We start from the raw sequence: 21,870 nt of genomic DNA, 5'->3' as shown, positions 1-21,870 counted from the left end.
CATGTATAAAATTGTTGATTGAGCTTGCCATATTTAGCTTTATCTCTGCATAGCGCTCTGTGCTAAAATAAAATGCCATTCCATAAAATGAATTGTAAAAATATGATGCAATAAAGAATTCTGTAGAAATTTCACAATGAATATATAATGACTAATGTACCGCACATTCATCCTGCCGCCAATAAATTGGCCAAGAGCACAATTGCTTTAGTTTTGAGTTCCATAAACTAAGCAACCTTGATATATCATCTAAGACTGCTGAAGTTAATTTATTTTAGTCTCAAGCTTGGAGGCAAGGAGGGTTGGAATTGAACTGGAAAGCCAACTTATTTCCTTGTAAACTACTATATATGTTTAACATTTAAGGATGATTTGGACCTTTAACTATCTTAGGAATAGAAAAACCTGCATCAGCCAGGTGAAAATGTGGGTGAGGCTAAAACATACTAGATTTGATTTTATCTAAATTGTGTTAAAGTAATTAAATATAGTTATTGTGACTACTTCTTTTGTATTTAATGCCTATTTCTCCCTTCTGTAGAATTAACAATGTTTAGCAACTTCTGGAAAATCTTTTGTGGTTCACACCCTTCTGTAGAGTCTCTCACATTACTTGCTTGCTTTCAAGTTTCTCTACAGATGAAGATAATGATACAGAAGTGGAGGCAATTGAGGTGGACATGGAATTGAACATTGTCACAGAATGCTGGGTTGAACCTCAAAGCGGCTATGTGGCTGGTGTTCAGGAGAGTTGGCAATACCTACATGGCTTATCCTACCAGAAAATCCCCAAAGCGGTATGTTTTTGTGGTGGGGAGAGGCAACATTTGCAGGGATGTTTGACTGGCAGCCAATCTGCTGTTTTTTGCTGAATTCCTTTTGTTGAAAGGGATTAAGATGGACAGCTTCCTGTATATGGGCAGCAGGCGAAACAATTACCAAAGCAACCTATGCAGCCAAATGATTGGGAAGGTTTTGTCTCAATGAGGAATGAGACGTGGCTTATATTTGTATACTTGGCTCTGAATTATCCTTGCATTGCTGTAGCATTTTGAATGCATTTTTGAAACTTGTTTTGAATCCTTTTGAATAGGTTTTCCAGTCTATTTTATTTCAGATTCCTTTTTCAGATCCATCCTCGAGATCTGTCCTGCATCCATACTGTGCTTGCTTTTGAGTATATCAGCCAACTTTGCCAAAATAAGGACTGGGTTTTCCCAGCATGCGATTCAAGGCCCATTGCGGTTGAAGGTAATTGATTTATTTAATGATTTCTAGACACTCATTTATTAGGTCCTATGGACTTCATCCTGAATATGACTTCTTTTTTTTGTGTGCTGTAGGTCGTGATGCTCGAAGTGGCTCCCGTGTACATGAGATTCCTTTCCAGTTTGACCTCATGAAACTTCTACCAAAATGCCAGCAAATTGAGATGGGTCTTTTGATGCTGACAAGAGGCAAGTTGTGTGTATATGCATCAAGGAAAGGATATTGGTTCATTATTTCTTCCCACCTTTGAAACATATTAAGCAATAATGAAGATGAGCACATCTGTAATGTATGCCATCCCCTTTTTAACATCCCCATCTCACCAACATTTGGCTTTAATAAGAGTTTTCGGTTCAAATGCGTTTCTTCAGCAAACTTGACATTGCTGTCATAATTTGATCTTGTTGAAAATGTAATAATTAGCTTGATGTGAAGATCTCTACCAGTCAATATTTCTTACTGTGTAATTTCTATTGTGTGAGATTTATTTTTAACTGGGTAGGAAAACTTTAGATGCTGTTTGCCTGTCTAGGCTATCAGATCTATACATTGTGAATTGCTGTGTTTTCCTAGCAGCAGGAGAAAAATTTACTCAGTTTTTATCGTACTGCAGAAAACGATGGAATAATAAAGGATTCTTCCTTCTTGCCCAATGAAATGCTTCTTGGCCTTTTTCATGGCTGTCTCCAGCATGACCTCAGTGACAGAGAAATCACACTATTGGACACAGATCATGTAACTTTCATGGAGCAGGTGCTTCAGCGAGACAGAGATGGCCACCCACCCCCTTTTAAGCTCTCTATGGTCCAAGGTAAGAGAGACAGTAGCTAATTCTTCCTTAAGCTATCCCTCTGATGGTTTCCTCACCAATGTGTTTCTTTCCAGAACTCCCAAAGGCTTCCATTCCTTCTGAATGCCAGAATCTGAAAAATACCTACCACCCTTTTGGTAACAAAGATACAGCTACCTCTGCAAGTTCATATCAGGTACAATGATCTTTTGAGCTCAATGTCAACATTCCAAATATGTCACAGAATTTCTAGATCTGTAAACTTCCTTGTTTCTTGCAAGTTGAAATGTGTGTGTGTGGGGGAGCGCTTGGTTGAAGTAATCTAAAATGGGCCCCCAAACCCCGGACTGTGGCCCCTACTGGGCCGTGGCTATTTGCAACCGGGCTGTGTGAGCAGTGGCTCAACTTGTGTGAGGAGGAGGCTGGCACATGTGCACACATGTGAGTTCAATTTGTACAAATTGAACTAGACGCGTACGCACTGGCCCGCGGCTCGCACAGCCCAGTTCCCCCTCCCCCTCCCTGCTTGGCCACCAAGCTGCAAAGATTGGGGAGATAAGTGAATGGAAGAGTCTGACTTACGTGTAGAAGTCTGGCAGTTCCTTAATGATTTAATGTTCTCCAGTCCTCTTCCATCCTATTCAAGATAAACATATTTTAGTTATGGAGGTATCCCAGGTTGGGGAAGGCTATGTATTAGTTGAAAGTGATCCCTTAATTTTTTTCAATGTAATATCTTAGTTTTCATAAAACAGTATATGAGTTCATCTACCGTTAAAGCCTCAGCACAGAATACAAGGTTTTGTAGGCCAGGTTCATATTTCATGCATAATATTAAATCATTTGTGATTTGCAATCTATAGCAACTGAGTTCGTACAATATTAAGCCAAAATGAGCCATGATAGCGTCATGTGATCTGCGAATGTAGTAGTTAATATGTTCATTATGTAGCAGGGATGAAGAATTGTGACTTTTGCATATTGTTGTACCATAGCTCCGTTCAGCAACAAATAGAACTGCTGCCGTATTTTTCGGAGTATAAGACACACCTTTTTTCCTCAAAAAAGAGGCTGAAAATCTGGGTGCATCTTATACATCGAATACAACATTTTTTTGCCTCCCGAAGCCCTGCCCCTTCACCAAAATGGTCGTGCATAGCCTTATGGAGGCTTTCAGAGAGCTCCTGGGAGCTGGGGAGGGCAGAAATGAGCAAAAAATGGGCCCCCAGCCCCCAGCAGCACTCTATAAGCCTCCATAAGGCTATGCATGCAATTTGTTTGACAAAAAAACAGGCCATTTTCACAAAAAACGGGCCAGTTTTTGCTCTTTTTTCCCCACCCCACCCCCCAGGAGCACTCTGCAAGCCCCCCTCCCAAGGCTATTCATGCCTTTTATTTGAAAAAAAGGGGCCCGTTTTCATGAAAAACGGGCCATTTTGGGGAGGTTTGCAGAGTGCAACCCCCCCCCCCCTTTTCGGAAAGTTCTTTAGTTAGAGTGATTGATGAGAATTACATTGATCAAGTGCTGTGCCAGCAGAAACAAGTGTTAGGTGCTGCAGGTTGTCAGTGATTTCCTTCTCCAGCACATGGATAAATACACTTGGAAACATCTACCTACCTACCTACTCTCTCTCTCCCTACCTACCTACTGTATGTTTCCGAAGTGAAGGTGTGGGAGGAGTAACCAATGGGTATTAACCCAACCCTCTTGCCTAGGAGACTGAGGTAATCTTTTGAGGCCACACCTACGGTCCTCCTCTGACCTTCCCAGATTAACCTCAGTCTCCGGCCTGAAAGGAGCGTTACTTAGACTCTCCCTTCACTTCGAAGACTCAGGTGTATTTTTCTTACAGGATCGCTTATCTACAGGATTTTACCTTACAGCTTCTTCAATTCCACCTCTCCTCTGCCGTGCTCTGCGCTGCTGGATACAAGCCTCACCGCTTGCTAGCATGTGCGCGCACCCCGAACGACCGGATGGTCGTGTTAAGGGGGAGGAAGCCTCCGCATCGCGGGGGCATCAGCAGCGACCGTGCAGCTTCTGAGAGGGCCGACGAAGACCTGTGAGGTGTCAGGGATCCCTCGGAGATCGCCCCAACGCGCCCCAGCTCCAGGAGGAGGCTCGGACCACAGGTCGGCGGTCGCCATCTTGCCGCCGCCATCTTGAAGAGCACGTGGGCGAGCGCGTGATCGGTGTTCTCCTACGGATGCCGAAAGCGCTCAGGAGGCACCAGCAAAGCCGGAAGAGGCTTCATCCAGGATCTACTCCGCCGGTGATCCGGGGAGTGCTCCGGAGGGGTGCCTGCCGGCAATCCAGGCTGCAGACCAGCAGCAGAAGAAAGAAGAAAGCGGATTCAGGGTCAGAAGATTGAATCCGCTCCCACCTTTAAAGACCGGCTGAGCAGAGAGGAGGTTGGTGGCACCCAAAAACTGAGTAAATGGCGGAGGCGGCTAGGAACAGGGATGCCAGGCCCAGAGCGCCAGGGGGTGCGGATCCGGATGAGGGGACCTCTGGGGGAGTCTCCCCTGTTCCCAGGGGGAGATCCCCAGCGAGGAGGGACAAAGCTAGGGCCCCCAAGAAGGCAGCCCCTAGGAAGGAGGCCAGGATGACCAGGGCCTCGGCCAGAAGATTCAGAGCTACCATCAGCCCTTCCCCCTCCAGGTACCGATCCCCCCATAGGCCTCCAGTCCGGGATGAGGCCCGGGCAGCATCCCCTGGTTCCCCAAGGGGCTCAGGTAGAGGGCACAGTTCCCTATTGCCCCCCCCTTTCCCCTCCACCTCCAGCGGAGTCAAGGGCAGATCCATTTGGGTGCAGGGCTCCCAGTCCAGCCAGGCCTCGGTTGGCTCCTCTATCCCCTGAACCCAGGGAATATTCCCAGCCTCCAGAGCTCCAGCCTGCCTTACCTGAACTCAACAATAGCTTTCAGGACATGCTAGCTAGGTCTTAGCCCAAGTAATGGCCTCTGGGTTAAACCAGCAGCTTCAAAGCTCCAGGAGCAGGGCCCCCCAGGAGCCTTCCAGGGGCCATCAGGAGCGCCCCAGCACCTCGGCTGCCAGAGAAGCCAGCTCTCCCTCCCCCTCATTGCTAGCGAGGCTTCCGATTCGGAGGAGGGAGAGTTGAATGAGGTGGGGTTCTCTGAGGATGAAGAGCCCCAGGCAGAGGACGAATCCACTGTCGCGGGCCTTCCCCCCCCCTTATTTAGTTCCTTGCTCCACAAGGCTAGTGCCACAGCAGATCTAGACCCCCCCACAGATCCTAAGCCTGTGGCTGAAACGACTGGCGCTAGTAAGAGTAAAAGGAAGAAGGGGCCATTCCATAGACCTCCTGTGGCTAAGGAGGAGATTCCCACGTCAGAGATGTTTCTAGAGGTGCTCAAGTCCCAGTGGGTGAAGCCAGGGTCTTTTCCCACTCCAGGGAGAAATGAGAGGAAATTCTATAACCTTAACCAGACCTTTGCTCAAGCTCTCCAGGTACCTGAGGTGGACAATCCGGTGGCCACCCTAGCCTCAGCGTCAGCAGTAATCACAGGAGACACCACCAGCTGCCTCAAGGCAGAGGACAAGAAGGCAGACATCGTGCTGCACAAGATGTTCCAGGCTATAACTTGGGCCATTAGGGCGGCTGCTCCGGCTTCTTTTTTCAACAGGTCCACGGTGCTGTGGTTGGAGCAGCTGAGGGACAGGACTCCGGCCTCAGAGGTTCGTTTGATGCAGGACAACTCCAAGATCCTGGCTGTCACGCAGTTCTCGGCGGACGCCACTCTGGACGCAGTTAAGTATGCATCCTGGGCAATGTCATCCTCAGTGGCGTCCAGGCGCCTGCTGTGGTTACGCCACTGGCAGGCAGAGTCCCGGATGAAGTGGCACCTAACGGGAGCAGACTACACCGGTGAGAAGCTGTTTGGAACTGCGCTGGATCCTATCCTGGTGGAGGATAAGAACAAGCGGAATGTCTTTCCAACGACCACCAGACGCTCAGACTTCCGACATGCGCCATATCCCAGGAGAACCTCGTACAGGCCACCTGATGTGGAGAACCAGAACCAGAGGTACCAGAACCCCAGGTTCCACAGGCAGGGGGATAGGCAATTCCATAGAGACAGGTTCAGAGGCCAGCAGCAGGGCAAGTGGCCCTTTCGAGGAGGAGGCGGTCACCCCTTCCGCAGGTTCAAGTGATCCGCCCCCAGATCACCGGATCATCCTATTGGCAGTCGCCTCTCCCTTTTCGCAGATGCTTGGGAACGTGTCACCTCAGATGAGTGGGTCCTCCAGACTGTAAGGCTTGGGCTGCAGCTGGAGTTCCGCTCTCTCCCCCCTAGTAGGTTCCGCACCTTTGCCTCCTCCACAGACCCGACCAAACGGGCCCTTAAGGCCAAGGCCATCAAGTATCTGCTAGACATCAGGACCATCTGCTAGACAAAGGGTCCCAGAGGGGGAGAAGGGCTCCGGCTTCTACTCAAACCTCTTCCTAGTCCCCAAGAGTTCAGGGGGGTGGAGAGCCATCCTGGATCTTAAACTCCTCAATTCCAGGGTGGTCTACCACAAGTTTAAAATGGCCTCCTTAAAGTCCATCTTGGAGGGCATCCGTCCGGGCGATTTCCTAGCCTCTATTGATCTCACAGAGGCATACCTGCACATCAGAATCGCCCCGGAACACCGCAAATTCCTTAGATTTTCCCACGAGGGCAACCACTTTCAATACAGGGCTCTCCCCTTTGGGCTGGCCTTAGCCCCCAGGACATTCACCAAGGTGCTAGCTGCAGCTGCAGGCCACCTGCGCTCTCTCCCAGTCCGTTTGTTCTGTTATTTAGACGACATCCTCGTCCTAGCTAGGTCTCCAAGTCTGCCAAACAGGACTTGGGAACCACCATTGACACCCTCAGGGCCCTGGGATTCTCCATTAATCTGGAGAAGAGCCACCTGGTCCCATCCACCAGGCTCCAGCACCTAGGTTCCATTATAGATTCAGTGGCTGGGGAGGTCTTCCTGTCCCAAGATCGAAAGGACAGCATTGTTAAAATGGTCCATGAAGTTCGCAAGCTACGCTCTGTCCCTGTAGTTCTTCTTTCCAGGCTCCTGGGGAAATTCATCTCGTGCATAGGGATCGTGCCGTGGGCTCAACTACACACCAGGGAACTCCAGTGGTTCCTACTCCCTCACCAGAGAGCTGGGACAAACGACGCCAGCTTCAAGATTCGGGTGTCACCCCAGGTGCTGCTATCGTTTCGTTGGTGGCTATCCCCAGCCTTGAGCAGGGGATGCCTCTTCAGGGTACCGGCAAGAAGGATCCCCACCACAGACACAAGTCTCTTTGGCTGGGGGGCCCGCCTGGAGAACCAGATTGCCCAGGGCCGCTGGACTCCAACAGACCTGCGCAACATCAACTGTTTGGAGCTCAGGGCCATCCACCTGGTCCTTCGTCACTTCAGGAACACGATGACCGGGCATCACGTCCTAGTCCTGACAGACAACGTGGCAGCCAAGGCCCATGTGAACAGACAGGACGGCACCCATTCCAAGGCCCTTCGTGGGCAGAGAGACACCTGCAATCCATCAGAGCAGAGCACATCTCCGGAACAGAAAACCAACAGGCAGATTGGCTCAGCAGGGAGACAATTGACAACGGGGAGTGGCAGCTCCATCCCTCAATCTTCCGACAGATCTGCGAGAGGTTTGGACATCCGACGGTGGACCTCTTCGCAATCCCACAGCTGCCGGAATTCATATCGAGGTTCCCAACCAAGGGAGCCATGGACACGGATGCCCTTCGATGCAGATGGCCACCAGGTCTTCTCTACGCCTTTCCTCCCCTTCCCCTCATCCCCAGGGTCCTGAGGAGGGTGGTGGCAGAGGGAGCGGAGGTGATCCTGGTGGCTCCCTTCTGGCCTCGCCGCCCCTGGCTGGCAGACCTAGTGGATCTGTCCGCAGCTCCTCACTGGAGGATCCCAGCGGGGGAGGGGTCCCTGGAGCATCCGGATCCGGAGTGGCTTCATCTGACCGTCTGGCGATTGAGCGGGAACAACTGAGGGACACCCATTTTTCCGAGAGCGTCATCAGGACAGTGGAGGCGTCCAGGAGACAGTCCACCACTCGCATCTACAACGCCTCCTGGGTGGCCTTTGCGGACTGGTGCCGAGCTAAAGGTCTCTGCCCAGCTTCGGCCTCTGTCCCACAGGTTCTGGATTTCCTCCAGGAGGGACACGAGAAGGGTCTGGCCACCAGCACCCTTAGAAGACAGGTCTCTGCCCACTCTATGGTTTGGGGGGGGTGAACACTCCCCCCTTGTCCCAACATCCGGTACTAAGGCGTTTCCTCAAGGGGGCGGCAAATCTGAAACCCTCAGTGGTCCATCGATTCCCCACCTGGGACCTACCCACGGTCCTCTAGTCTTGACGGAGGCACCGTTTGAACCATTGAAGGAGGTTTCCCTTCAGTTTCTGACCCTTAAGGTCGTTTTCCTGGTTGCCATCACCTCATCCAGGAGAGTGTCCGAGATCAACGCTCTCTCCAGCAGGGCGGATCTCTGCACCTTTCTAGAGAACTGGGTCATTCTCAGACTGGACCCCGCATTCATGCCCAAGGTCAACTCCCCGTTTCACAGGGCCCTAGAGATAGTTCTGCCGGATTTCTGTCCCCAACTCTCCAGGGAGAGGGAGAGATCCTGGCACAAATTGGACGTCAGAAGAGCCTTGCGCATATACCTGAAGCGCACGGCTTCCTTTAAGCGTTCGGAGGCCCTCTTCGTGTCCTACCAGGCATCCACACGGGGGGCCAAGGTCTCTCCGGTTACCATCAGCAGGTGGATTAGAGCGGCCATTTCTCAGGCCTACGGAGTACGGGGACTCCAGGTCCCAGAGGGCAGCACAGCGCACTCCACCAGAAGTGCGGCCACCTCAGCAGCCTGGTCCACCCAAGCACCCATAGAGGAGATCTGCCAGGCTGCCACCTGGTCTTCTCCCTCGCCTTTCATTAGGCATTACCGGCTAGACGGAGGCTGCCTTCGGCAGGAGGGTATTGCAGGGAGTCCTGGACTCTCCAGGAGGCTCAGGCCCATCTAATCCCTCCCAGGACATCTAGCTTTGGTATGTCCCATTGGTTACTCCTCCCACACCTTCACTTCGGAAACTGGCAGTTGGACTTACCTGAACTGCATGTTTAGAAGAAAGGTGTGGGAGGAGTCATTCCCCCCCCCCCCGATGTAGAGTGCCCAGCGCCTAGGGGGCCTGAGTGAGTTCCAGGGTCAAGCCATAGCAGATAGGAAGGATGTGTGTTGTGCTGTTCTTGTCTGTCCTTCCTTTCAGGTGCTCTGCTACGATCCATCGGTTAATCTCGGGAGGTCAGAGGAGGACTGTAGGTGTGGCCTCAAAAGATTACCTCAGTCCCCTAGGCAAGAGGGCTGGGTTAATACCCATTGGTTACTCCTCCCACACCTTTCTTCTAAACATGCAGTTCAGGTAAGTCCAACTGCCATTCTCTTTTTCCCTCTCCCTCTCTCTCCCTACCTACTCTCTCTCCCTACCTACCTACTGTCTCTCTCTCTCTCTCTCTCTCTCTCTCTCTCTCTCTCTCTCTCTCTCTCTCTCTCTCTCTCTCTCCTTCTCCCTTTATCTACCTCCTTACCTACCTTCTCTCTCTCTCTCTCTCTCTCTCTCTCTCTCTCTCCTTCTCCCTTTATCTACCTCCTTACCTACCTACTCTCTCTCTCTCTCTCTCCCTACCTACCTACTGTATTTCTCTCTCTCCCCCTCTATCTACCTACCTACTTTTTTGTTTAATTTGCCCCTTCAAAACCTTGGTGCGTCTTAAACTCCGGCACGTGTTATACTCCAAAAAACACGGTAATTATGAGACACATTTAAATGTTTAATTCAGCATCTGGAGAGCCACAAGTTTCTCACTCATGGGCGTTAAGGTCTAAATGACTAAATGATGGGAGCTATTAACTTCTGGTACCAAAAAATAACCCTACATTTTGCTTCCTTACTAGGATGGAGAAAGAAAACTATGCCATAATCCAATTATGTTTCCTCTTTCAGACCCCAGACTCCAATATAAAGGAGTCAAAAAATGATATCTCACCAACATCTGTTGCACTCTTTCCCCAATGGAGATGTTATGCCAAGCTGGTAAATCCACAGCATCTTTTCCTTACCTTCTTGCCAGCTATGTTCTCAGGTAAAGGATTCTGCTTTTAAAGCTATCTAGGGAATGCAAGAGAAGTTTGGCGTTGGTTCTTCAGTTGTAAAGAAATGAGACAGGTATTTTGCCTGTATATTGTAGCGAATGATGTGAATAGAATTTAAGCTTGCAAGATCTACTTTGCTTTTTAATTATAAACCTAAAATGTTTCAGGTACAAAGGATGTTCTTTTTATTAAAAAAAAATTGGGGCTAGATAACTTTATTTTTAAATAAATTTGGTTCATAGAGCTCAGCAATAACAGTTCATTCCTTATCTTTTCACTTCATTTCAGCAATGGAGTTAGGTTTGATAGCAGAAATTAAATAAAGGGGAGGGCATGTAATTTTTTTTTGGGTTAATTCAGATTACACATATGTAAGTGCATGTGTGCTATACATTTGCTGTCCTGCTGTGCTATATAGTCTCTATTAAAAAAAGGGTATGTTAATCAAAGCTAATCCTGCATTCGTACAAATAATGCAACCTGTGTTGCTGAATTTACTTTGTGTTTCAAACATTCCCTTTTCTTAGTGGAATGTTCATGTTTTTTAAAGATGAGTTCAGTGGCTTGCCAATTTGATTTACCCTCAGAAAGTGTTTATATATGATATCTTGCAATATAAGTTACAATATAAACTGAATCCATTATGCTGCCTAACAAATGAGTAATAATATGTGAAAAGCATATGTATGTGTGTGTGTGTGTGTGTGTGTGTGTGTATGTATGTATGTATGTATGTATGTATGTATGTATATACCAATTGCCAAACAATTATAAGTTTAAATAATATGCCAATTAAAAGCCTCCCCAGAAAAGTATCAGAGTTACTCCTTTCCCACTGATAGCCCTATGGGGGGAAAAGGACTTTCTTATGGCTAACATTTCCTAGCTGCCTAAGAATGACGTTCATTTCATCCATTTCTGGTGGCAAAGACAAATCATCAGTTACCGGTATATCTCATGGATGTATTTTGGTATTGCAATCCTTAATAATTATTTTGTTTTAAACTTTAAACAAGCCTTAAACTTCAAAGTAAAAGGGGAACTCAGCTTCTTTACTTAAAGCTGCATATTCAGGCAATAGAGTTTTATTAATTGCAGGCAGATAAATTTTGAAATGGCTTCAAAACTAAATATTAACTTGAAGTCGTCACCCTCTACTTCCAGGAGCACATCCTCAGTGCCTGGCACAAAGCTGCAGCCTCCGCTTCCTACGCCCCCTGCTGGGGATGTGTTAACGAAAGAATTTTTCCTGAGCAATCTAAGCGAGGCTCTTAATGCACTGACAATTAAAATGGAAGATAAGTTTAGAGATAATAGAGAGGTGGTAAAGCAGGAGAGAAAAGAGGAAATAAAAGAAATGAAAGAAGAAATCAAAAGTGAAATAAAAGGACTTAAACAGGAGCTGTATGAGAAAATCGACGCTAAGGTTGGTAAAATTAGAGACGAAATGCTGAGACTTGTAACTCTATTAACAGAACATACCTCTGGAATGGAAGATACTCTAGAGGTTCTTAATGATGCCAATACTAACTTGACATTGAAAACAGGTGGTGGTGGAACAAAAAGTGGAAAATGCTGAAAAAGAAATTATTATGATACAGTACCGACAAATGGAGTTCGCATTAAGAGTAAGGGGGCTGCGTGAGGAGAAACAGGAGAACCTGAAACAGATCCTATCGGAAGCTTTTGACCGCCTGATGGGAAGACCAGGGACCAACCTTGACTGGCAAATTGACAAAGCTTACCGCGTTAACTCCTGGCTGGCAAAGCAGAAGCAGCTTCCTCGAGACATCGTTATATATTTTACAAAAGAGAGCGTAGAAATATGGTATTGCAAGCGTCTTATAACACTTAGCTTCAAATTGGCGGTCAAGACCTGACTGTTTTGAAAGAGATACCACCTCAAATGTTAAGAGCCAGGAGAGACTACGCTTTTTTGGTCGAAGAACTCAGAAATCGTCAAATACAGTATAGATGGAATGCACCATTTGGCATTATATTTACATTTGATAAGCAAAGGTATCGCCTCAACTCTGTATGGAAAGCCCGAGATTTTTATTATAATATATTGAAGGCCGGATACCCTGCACCATCTGGACCTAGAGAAAGACCACAAGAAGGACAGGATAGACAGCAAACTACACAACCACCAGACAAGATGGAGCATTTCTCTTTTCTAGAAGTGCAAGGTGTTATGGAACAAAGACCTAACCGCACGACTACTAGACGAATGGAGAAACAAGCTAAAAAGCAACAGCATCAACAATCACCGGCCATCGATCAAGGAACTACAATAACAAATCTGGAAGCAGTGGGAGGAGCTAGACCTAAGGTTAAACAGGCCATGCAGGAAGCTCTAAAAATGCTTCAGCCAACCAAAGATGACAACTAAGATTTTAACATGGAATGTCAACGGACTGAATTCTCCACAGAAGAGAAAGAAAATATTTCATTATCTCAAACAGTTTAAGAATGATGTAATTTGTTTGCAAGAAACTCATATTAAGTCAACTGATCAAAAATATTTGATCAACTCAAAACTTGGTCAACATTTTGCAGCTTCCGCTATGGAAAAGAAGAATGGTATAGTTGTATACTTAAGAAAAGATATGAAAGCTGAATTAATAGAAGCAGATCCCTTCGGAAGATATATTGCTTTACACTTAATCCTAGAAGGGAAAAAGACATTACTTTTGGGAATTTATGCTCCCAATCAACAGCAAGATAGATTCTATAGAAATCTTCATGCTAAATTAGTACAGTGGGACTATAGTTCCTGTATACTATTGGGTGACTGGAATGGAGTGATAGACACTAAGAGAGATAAGAAGATTTCCCGCCTAAATACTAAGATGCGAGCAAAGTTACCCAAACCTTTCTTTGACATTATGGATGACTTTGAATCGAGAGATATTTGGCGAGAAAGAAATGCAGAGGAATATGACTTCACTTTCTTCTCGGACAGGCATCAATCCCTTTCAAGGATTGATTTTATTTTAACCACTAATGATTTGCTTTCTAGGGTCAAGAAAACAAAGATTGCGGCTAGGGTCCTTTCGGACCATAACCCAGTTTGGATGGAGTTGGGAAGGGTAGTGCAGGCAAGAAGGTCTTGGAGATTGAATGAAAACTTATTTAGATATGAAAAGTATATTAATGATTGTAAAAAATTACTATCTGAATATTTTGTTTTGAATATGAATAAGGGTACATCTATGGAATTTGTATGGGATGCAAGCAAAGCGTATATGAGAGGAGTCCTGATGAATATAAATAAAACACATAGAAATAAACAAGGGTTAAAACGAACAGAACTGGAAGAGGAAATTAAGAGAAAAGAGCTGGAGTTAACAATGAACCCAGACGATACAAAGGTTAAGGAAGCTATTAACATATTAAAATCTCAATTTGACATGTTGATCTCTGACCAGGTAGCCACGAATTTATTATATGCAAAACACAATACTTTTTGTAATGCAAACAAACCTGGCAGATGGTTAGCTTATCAGATTAGGAAAAAAAGGAAAACTCGAAATATATCTAAACTGATTTACAGAGGGAAGGAGGTGTTTCAACAGGAAGAGATTCAAAAGGCTTTTCGGGAATTTTTTACAGAACTGTATAAAGGGGATAAAATTAATGGTTTAGACATAGATAAATATTTAGACAAAGAGAAAATACCTTCAGTTAGAGAAGAGCACAGGCAAAAATTGAATCAACCAATAACCTCGGGGGAAATCTTGCAGGTAATTAAGCAATTAAAGTCAGGGAAAGCACCAGGTACAGATGGCTTGACAGCGGTTTACTATAAAAACTTACAGTTAGAAATGGTAGAACCTCTTAGAGAATTATTTAATATGATTCAAATGGAAGGTAAAGTGCCTCCATTTTGGAAGACACTGTTTATATCTTTGATACCCAAAGAAGATCAAGATACTACTCAACCCAAAAATTATAGACCTATTTCATTACTGAATGTAGATTATAAAATTTTTACTAAAATATTAGCAAATAGGTTAATGTTGGTTATTCAACAATTGATACACACGGACCAAACGGTTTTATACAGGGGAGACAGATGAAAAGTAATGTCAGATTAATTATTAATGCATTAGAATATTTGGGAAAGAACAACCAGATCCCTGCTGCGTTTATATTTTTGGATGCTGAGAAGGCCTTTGATCGAGTTAACTGGCAATTTCTGCTGAAGATATTGCAAAAAATGCAGATAGGAGATAATTTTTTACAGTCAATTAAAGCAATATACCAACAGCAAACAGCACAAATCATAGTCAATGGAAGTTTAACAGACTCTTTTCAAATTGGAAAAGGTACAAGACAGGGCTGTCCTTTGTCCCCATTATTGTTTATTATAACTTTGGAAGTATTGTTGAATAAAATACGAGGCTTGGATGGTTTAAAAGGGATCAAGATTAGGCAGCAAGAATATAGAGTCCGCGCTTTTGCGGATGATTTGGTCATAATATTGGAACAACCGCAGGAATCCAGTATGGTTTTAATGAATACGATTAATAAATATGGTCAAGTGTCTGGCTTTAAAATAAATTTAGGAAAAACGAAAATATTAGCTATAAATATGAATATTAAACAAAAGGAAGAATTAGGAGTGATGCTAGGATGTGAGGTAGTTAAAAAAGTCAAATATCTTGGAGTTAACATTTTAACTTCAAATGGGAAATTATATAAGCATAATTATGAACCACTTTGGCATAGTATACAGACGGAGATGAAAAATGGGAGAAATTGCACTTATCTTTGCTGGGTAGGATAGCGGCAGTGAAAATGAACATTTTACCAAAATTTTTATTTCTTTTCCAAATGTTACCTATACTTAAAAAAGATGCGAACCTTTTAGAATGGCAGAAGGGTATCAACAAATTTGTATGGGCAGAAAGAAGCCGAAAATAATGCAAGATGTACGTGAGAGAGGAGGATTGAAACTACCTAATTTAAAACTATATTATGATGCAGTGGCATTATCTGTAATTAGTGATTGGACTCATTTAACCAATGATAGAATATTGAACATTGAGGGACACGATCTGGTATTTGGCTGGCATGCTTACCTGTTATTCAACAAAAAATTGGATAAGAATTTTAAAAGTCATATTTTAAGAAATGCTTTACTGCGGGTTTGGAAGAAATACCAATATAAATTAAATGACAAGATACCCATGTGGGCAATTCCTAGACACGCAATTGAAAATATGAATATGGCACAAAAACAGGACAGAATTATTTACAGACAGCTTCTTACCTCGGAAAGGGGGGTATTACAATTAAAATCTTTAGAGGTATTAAAAGAGGAGAAGGTAGTTCAAACATGGTTCCAGTATGGGCAATTACAGGCCAGGTGGAAAATAGATCAAAAAATTGGTTTTATCCAAGTTGAGGATAACTTGTTTAAACAAATAAGAGATCAAAGCTTAATGCATATAAAGAGGATATATAATGTATTAATACAGATGGATTCGGAAACAGAATTAGTTAAAGATTGTATGATAAAATGGGCTCAAAATATTGAAGAACCAATAATGTTGGATACATGGGAAAGAATCTGGGTAAGAAATGTGAAATTTACACAAGCTCAAAATCTGAGAGAAAATTTTTACAAGATGTTCTATAGATGGCATTTAGATCCTAAAAAGTTGGCTTCTATGTATCCGAATGTACAGCCTAAATGTTGGAGGTGTGGTTCTCTCGATGCTACATATTATCATATATGGTGGACCTGCCAAAAGGTTAAGGCATTCTGGATAAAAATATGGTGGGTTATGCAAAATATTTTTAAAAGAAGGATAAAGTTTATTCCTCAGTTATTTTTACTAGGTATATGTACTGACTTTACAGTGGTAGAGACTAACTTGATTTTGCACCTAATAACTGCAGCAAGGCTGTTGGTGGCGCAATACTGGAAGAAGGAAGACTTGCCTACAATCCAAGAATGGACATTGAAAGTCACAAACTTAGCCGAGATGGCTAAAATATCGGCATATCTTAAAGATCACTCAAATGAGAGATATAAACGAGACTGGAAAAAATGGATTGACTATATACAAAATAAATACGGGACCAAGAAATTCCAGTTAGCCTATGCTTAAGATCAGAAATGATTTAAACTGTTAAAAGTTAGTTCAGTAAGAAGAAGCTAAGGTCAATGTAGAATGTCATTAATTTCTTTATTTCTTTTTTCTCAATAGATTTTAGACTGTGTTTGTTAAAAATCCATACCGTGTACGGGTTCTGGGAAGTCGGGGGGGGGGAGGAGGAGGGGGGTTGGGGGGGAGGGAGGGAGGGGCATACAAAAAAAATTGTACTTCAATGTTTTAATGATTGACGAATGATGAAATATTTGTGTTTTTTAAAAGAAATAAAACCTTATCTAAACAATAATTATTTTGTTTTGCAGATGTACAGAGATTGATGGCTCCTGGGCCAGACCAAACCTCAAAGGAGACAGGCCTTACATTGGCCCAAGAAGCACAAGAGTTGAAGCCTATGGCCTTGCTTCCAGCTGTCAGCATAACACCGGCTGATGGTATCAACCTTCTTTGTCTTGTTTGGCTGTGCTGTAGTTTGGGAATGTTGAGTGGAGAAAGCACATTAAATTATAAGCATTCATGACTATATACTAGAGCCTAGTGTAGCTATTTATATGAGCTTGGAGCCTCACTCTTCATGTCCTGGAATCTAGTCATACAGACACTAGCTGCCATGGGGCAAACAATAGTAGACCATCAAAGGCAGAAAAAAATCAGACAGTGCAAGGGCATGGTGCCATTTTGAGAAAGCTGAACTTAGACCAGATCATGTTGAAGCAGGGAAAGATGCTTTAATTAAGCATCTCTGGCTATCATACTTTTGACGCCTTGGGCTTATTTGTCTAAGGTCAATTTAGGCATGAACTTCCAGTTACTGATCTGAAATGACCAGTTATTTATTTCTCTTATATAATGAGCCATACATGAATGTATACATTTATAAGCAGCTCAGGGAAGAGGAATAGTCTTCAGAGTTCTCTCTTCTTCCCTTCTGTAGGAGAAGCAGCAACAAATCAGCCTTCTTCCATTCCTCAGAGGAACTGGAAGCAGAATTGATGGTCCTCTACAGTTCTTGGTCATTTGCCATAGAAACGATATATTTCTGACCAAGAATGATGATGGATTTTATCTATTTAACTCACATAATCTCATGTGGTTTAATAGCAAAGACCTTTGTTGTCACCTTTTCATAGTAAGCCAGAATAAATCTTTGTGGTAGTTTAGCATACTATTCTCTACTGTTGCCCAAGAGGCATGGCATATGAAGAGTGCTTCCTGCTACAAGGGGTAGTTTTTTTCTAGCGCTATACAGCAATCACCAGCAATAGTTACCTTATGGGGGTGAATTTAATTGTAGATACTAGTACTCAGTGATGGGATTCAGCCAGTTCGCACCCCTTCGGTAGAACTGGTTGTTAAGTTTCTGAGCAGTTTGGTGAACTGGTTGTTGGAAGAAATTGTTGGCAGAGAACCAGTTGTTAAATTATTTGAATCCCACCACTGCTAGTACTCATTTGGGCACCTATTTAGCTAATGAGTATAAATTAAGCAATAAATTTATAAAAGGAAATCTGCCTGAGACCAAACCATGCTTGGCACATTTTCCATCTTCTTTCATCCATATGCTTAGTTGACAATCAGACCAAGTATAAATTAAAGATTCAGCCTTCTCTTTGACACTTCACATGATGAAGAGCAGATAAGTTGCTTAATATCAAGTCCAATGTTTTGTCAGTTTAGGTCTTTATTGGTTGACTAGAAGTAGCTCTCTCTGGTCATAGGAGACGTTTTCTCTATCACTTCTTTGATCTTCTCTGGAATAGAATAGTCCGAGGTTTGACCTTGGGCTTTATGCTTGGAAAGCCTACGCTCTGCTACTCCTGGTGCTTTACAGTGGATAACAGATGTTGAATGTTGGGCAGGATAAAGAGATTGCATGGCTGCCATATCTAATCACAGTTAGAAAGTGACCATCACCCCTTAATATTAACTATACATGAGTGCCATGTTGCTCTGAATGCCTTAGGTTCAATGTGAGTTGTATCCAGATTAAAGCAAGAACACTTTTCATTTGTATTTTAAACCATTGCTAAAATGGTTTTTAAACCATTTGTATTTTAATTGTTTCATCCCCAAGATATGTTTAATTTGCAGAAACTGACCAAACTATAGGAGATCTAGATGTTGGATGCAAAAAAGAAGGACGCATCTCCTTCGGCCGCCAAGCATCTCAGCCTGACCTGAGTGAGAACTGCCGAGTTCGCTGTCCTGTCTTTGTCTACAGTTGCTCCTTGGAGGTGCTACGGGAGCAGATGATAAATTCTAGGACAGAGAAATCTATACAGGATATCTTTTTCAGGTGAGGAAACATGCAAGAAATTCAGTAACATCTGTATATGTAGAAGGTAGATCTTGGACTGAGGTAAAGAATGATGTAATCGGGACTCACTATTCTAACAGTTGACAGAAAAGCATGTATAAAACTATGTACAGTTAACTGAGTGTTTGTGTTGAAGTCAGGACCATTAAAACATGAATACAATATCTGGAGATCAATCTAACTCCAGATGTTGTATTCATGTTTTAATGGTCCTAGCTGCAACACAAGCACTCGGTAAACATTTGGGGCCTCCTTTAGATGATGAATTTCTTAGGCTTATTGGGTCCTTTTTTTCCAGAAGCCAGTCTGTGGAGCGCCCCACTAGTGCTCCTTGGCTAGATTCCAAGCACAAGGAAGTGGTGAGTTACTGCACTTTGCTACAGGAACATTCTCACCAGTGCTACGTGAAAGGTAAGGGACAGAATTACCCTTCTTGGGAGTGATGAGGTTGGAAAAAGTGGGATGTTGCACTTTATGTAACAAAGTCACCTTACGTTAGTCCTAGGCATAACCTAGTGCCTGGGGTACCATATTAATATAGCAAATCTATACTCCAGTAAGCCTCAGATAGTAACCCTGGGATGCCTTCTCTTTAATGTTTGCCCTTCCTGTTGCTTGGTTGAAAAACTATCAGAGGCACATTTGCATGGACATTTAATATTTATGTTCCTCGTTTGACAGGACTATTTCGGAGTCTTCAGCAAGGTCACAACATTAGCTCTCCTGATCTGCTAATAGCCATGGATTATTGTGAGGAACTTCTGCAGGAGATCGATATCACTCGCTTCCTGCTGACATTATGTAATCATGTGCGCTCCTTCTGTGAGCGCCACCAGCAGCAACTGTTTGTCAGCCTAGAAAGAAATCAAGCATCCAAACCACGTGGTATACTAACTTCGGTTTCCAGGTAGAATTAATGTTTGATATAAAGAAAACAAACCCAAAAGGAATTGCTTGTAGTCTTGTACTTATAACCCAGGGTAATTATTTTTAGCATGTTGGTTCTGTGACTTTTCAGGATTTACATAAGGAAAAAGAAGGTATAAAAATATATAAGAATAACAATACTGAAAATGTAGTAGAAATTTGCAAATCTTCACATAATAATGAAATTATCTTTTTTTAAAAAAAGTTTGGAGGGGCTTTTCACTGGAATTTTATCACTTATGACAAAATAATTAAAGGAAAAGGAAAAAATTTAGAATCAGATAGAAACATAAATATGTCTCTTTCAGTAGTACATGATAAACAGGGACTTCCTGTTAAATTAAATATTGCTTTGCCACTGTCTTCTCGGGTTTTTGAAATGATCAACAGTCTTATCTCCTGTTTCCTTTTGGGCAACCCCAAAGTCAGAAGAAAGTAAGAGAAATAGGGGGGGAAAAGAGGTGAGAAGTAGAAGATGGAATTAGTTTTTGCAAGTTGAGGAAGTAATCCAGTTGTTAAATCATAGTTCCAAAAATGAAACGTAGAAGCTCAGAGATAAATATAAATAATCTGGACTTAGTAACAAAGTCCAATATCTAAAAGCACCAAAATGCCCTTACCTTGGAAATAATCAGGAAAACAATTTCAAGAATTACTGTTGACTTCATTTTGTAGTGTTAAATTAGATTGTTGGTATGATTCATTGGCTGACTTGCTAGCTTTCAAGGTTAGTTGATTTAGTCTTTTGTGGCAGAGACAGTAAAGGGTAATATGACACATATGTTATCACATAAGCTTTTATAAGTGAAAAGGGTTTGAAAGCAATGTGATGTTTTTGTTTGTCTTGAAGACCCAGAAGGCTCTTTGTTTCACTTATAATAACATAGTGATTGTTTATCTGATATATTTTTGTAATTTCTTTGTTCAAACAGTAGATTTGTATCCCCCCCTCAAACCTCTTAGCAACTTTATCTTATGCTCCCCCCTTTCATATTTTGTAATTTTTTGCCTATAGAAAATTTGGTGTGCTAAAAAAGTTAACAAGGCAGGTTAAGCTCATGAGGAAATATGGGGCTTAACACAAAAACTAGCAAAGGACAGAATTTTAAAGCACTATATTGCTTACAGAAATAGCATCAATGATTAAAATACATTTATGCATAGATTTTACTCTAATATTTGAATGATATCAATTTATAATTTGGACATTTTTATGTGGAAGTCTGTATTTTCAAATTTCCAAGGGTAAAAGTTATTCAGAACTTTGTGGAAGATAATTATTTCTTTAATTGAAACCTCATCTTTCTTTATTAGGAAAAATTGTTTCATTGCTACATTGTTAATTATGGTTTAGCACAGTGTGCAGAGCAGAGTCCATGTACTTTTCACATTTCTCTTCTTTATGGTGCCAAGAAGAAGAATATTCCAGAAGTGAATTTCTCTTTAGCAGATCTGTAAATCTATGTTGATAAACAAGCCAGAAATAAACACCGTTATGCTGTTTTATTTAACAAGCTAGAGTTTGACCAAACAAAACTGAATGTTTGATTATTCCTCCTCTGAATTCTGGAATATGGAAAATGCATGAGCCCAGTTTTTGCACAGACTGGTTTCTAGGCATCATAAAATAGGTTTTGATTTAGCATTATATGCAAATATGGTTTCAAATTATCTTAGAAAAATATAGTAAGTTTTATTTATTAGATTTTTATCCCACCTTTATTCCTTATAGGTAACTCAAGGAGGTGGATATACTTAATACTCCTTACTCCTCCAACTTTCCCTACAAAAGCAACCCTGTGCGGTGGGTGGGCTGTGAGAGAGTGACTGGCCCAAAGTCTCCTATCCAGCTTTCATGCCTAAACTGCACCTTTGAGGGTTTTTTAAATGATTGAAGATTATGGATGTGACATGTTGTGGATAAATCAAACTTTCTGGGACAAAACTTTATTTTATGAGAAATAAAAGGAAGTGCCTCTGTCATTTATAATTTCTGATCAGAAATTTCTGGATGTCATGCCTTTTATCAACAAAACAGAGAAATAGATTTCATATAAATTGAGCTTCTAAAATTTAAATTTCATTACCAGTGATAACTTTCTAGGCCTTTTAGAAAGATTCTAGAAATACCTCTTTGGTCATGGGAATATATATATTAATTTTAGTTTCATTATTTTATACCTATGATTTATTTGATTAACACCTGCATGGATGGACTGCCTAAGGTTCAAGTCTTGTGCTAAGCTTTCATGTGAT

At 42.7% G+C, this 21,870-nt stretch overlaps 1 protein-coding gene across 5 annotated transcripts in view; it reads left to right on the top strand.

Annotated features, from left to right (window-relative positions):
• SZT2 (SZT2 subunit of KICSTOR complex) overlaps positions 1–21,870 on the top strand; it is a 99,897-nt gene that overhangs the window by 21,501 nt on the left and 56,526 nt on the right. For 4 of the 5 annotated variants that reach the window (XM_087719829.1, XM_087719828.1, XM_087719826.1 and 1 more), the window contains 10 exons: positions 629–797; positions 1,131–1,251; positions 1,344–1,457; positions 1,883–2,080; positions 2,155–2,255; positions 10,097–10,235; positions 16,676–16,804; positions 18,462–18,666; positions 18,986–19,098; positions 19,369–19,594. In XM_087719829.1, coding sequence (XP_087575955.1) covers positions 629–797; positions 1,131–1,251; positions 1,344–1,457; positions 1,883–2,080; positions 2,155–2,255; positions 10,097–10,235; positions 16,676–16,804; positions 18,462–18,666; positions 18,986–19,098; positions 19,369–19,594 — 1,515 coding nt within the window. The remainder of the gene's footprint in view (positions 1–628; positions 798–1,130; positions 1,252–1,343; positions 1,458–1,882; positions 2,081–2,154; positions 2,256–10,096; positions 10,236–16,675; positions 16,805–18,461; positions 18,667–18,985; positions 19,099–19,368; positions 19,595–21,870) is intronic. The other variant, XM_087719827.1, reaches the window with a different exon arrangement.

The sequence above is a fragment of the Thamnophis sirtalis genome, unplaced genomic scaffold (genome assembly GCF_051295495.1).
Source record: "Thamnophis sirtalis isolate CommonGarterSnake01/CBP01778 unplaced genomic scaffold, rThaSir2_p1.2 scaffold_7, whole genome shotgun sequence".
NCBI lineage: Eukaryota > Metazoa > Chordata > Lepidosauria > Squamata > Natricidae > Thamnophis > Thamnophis sirtalis.
Note: the sequence above shows the minus strand (reverse complement) of the source record. Positions and strands in the feature narration are given on the sequence as shown.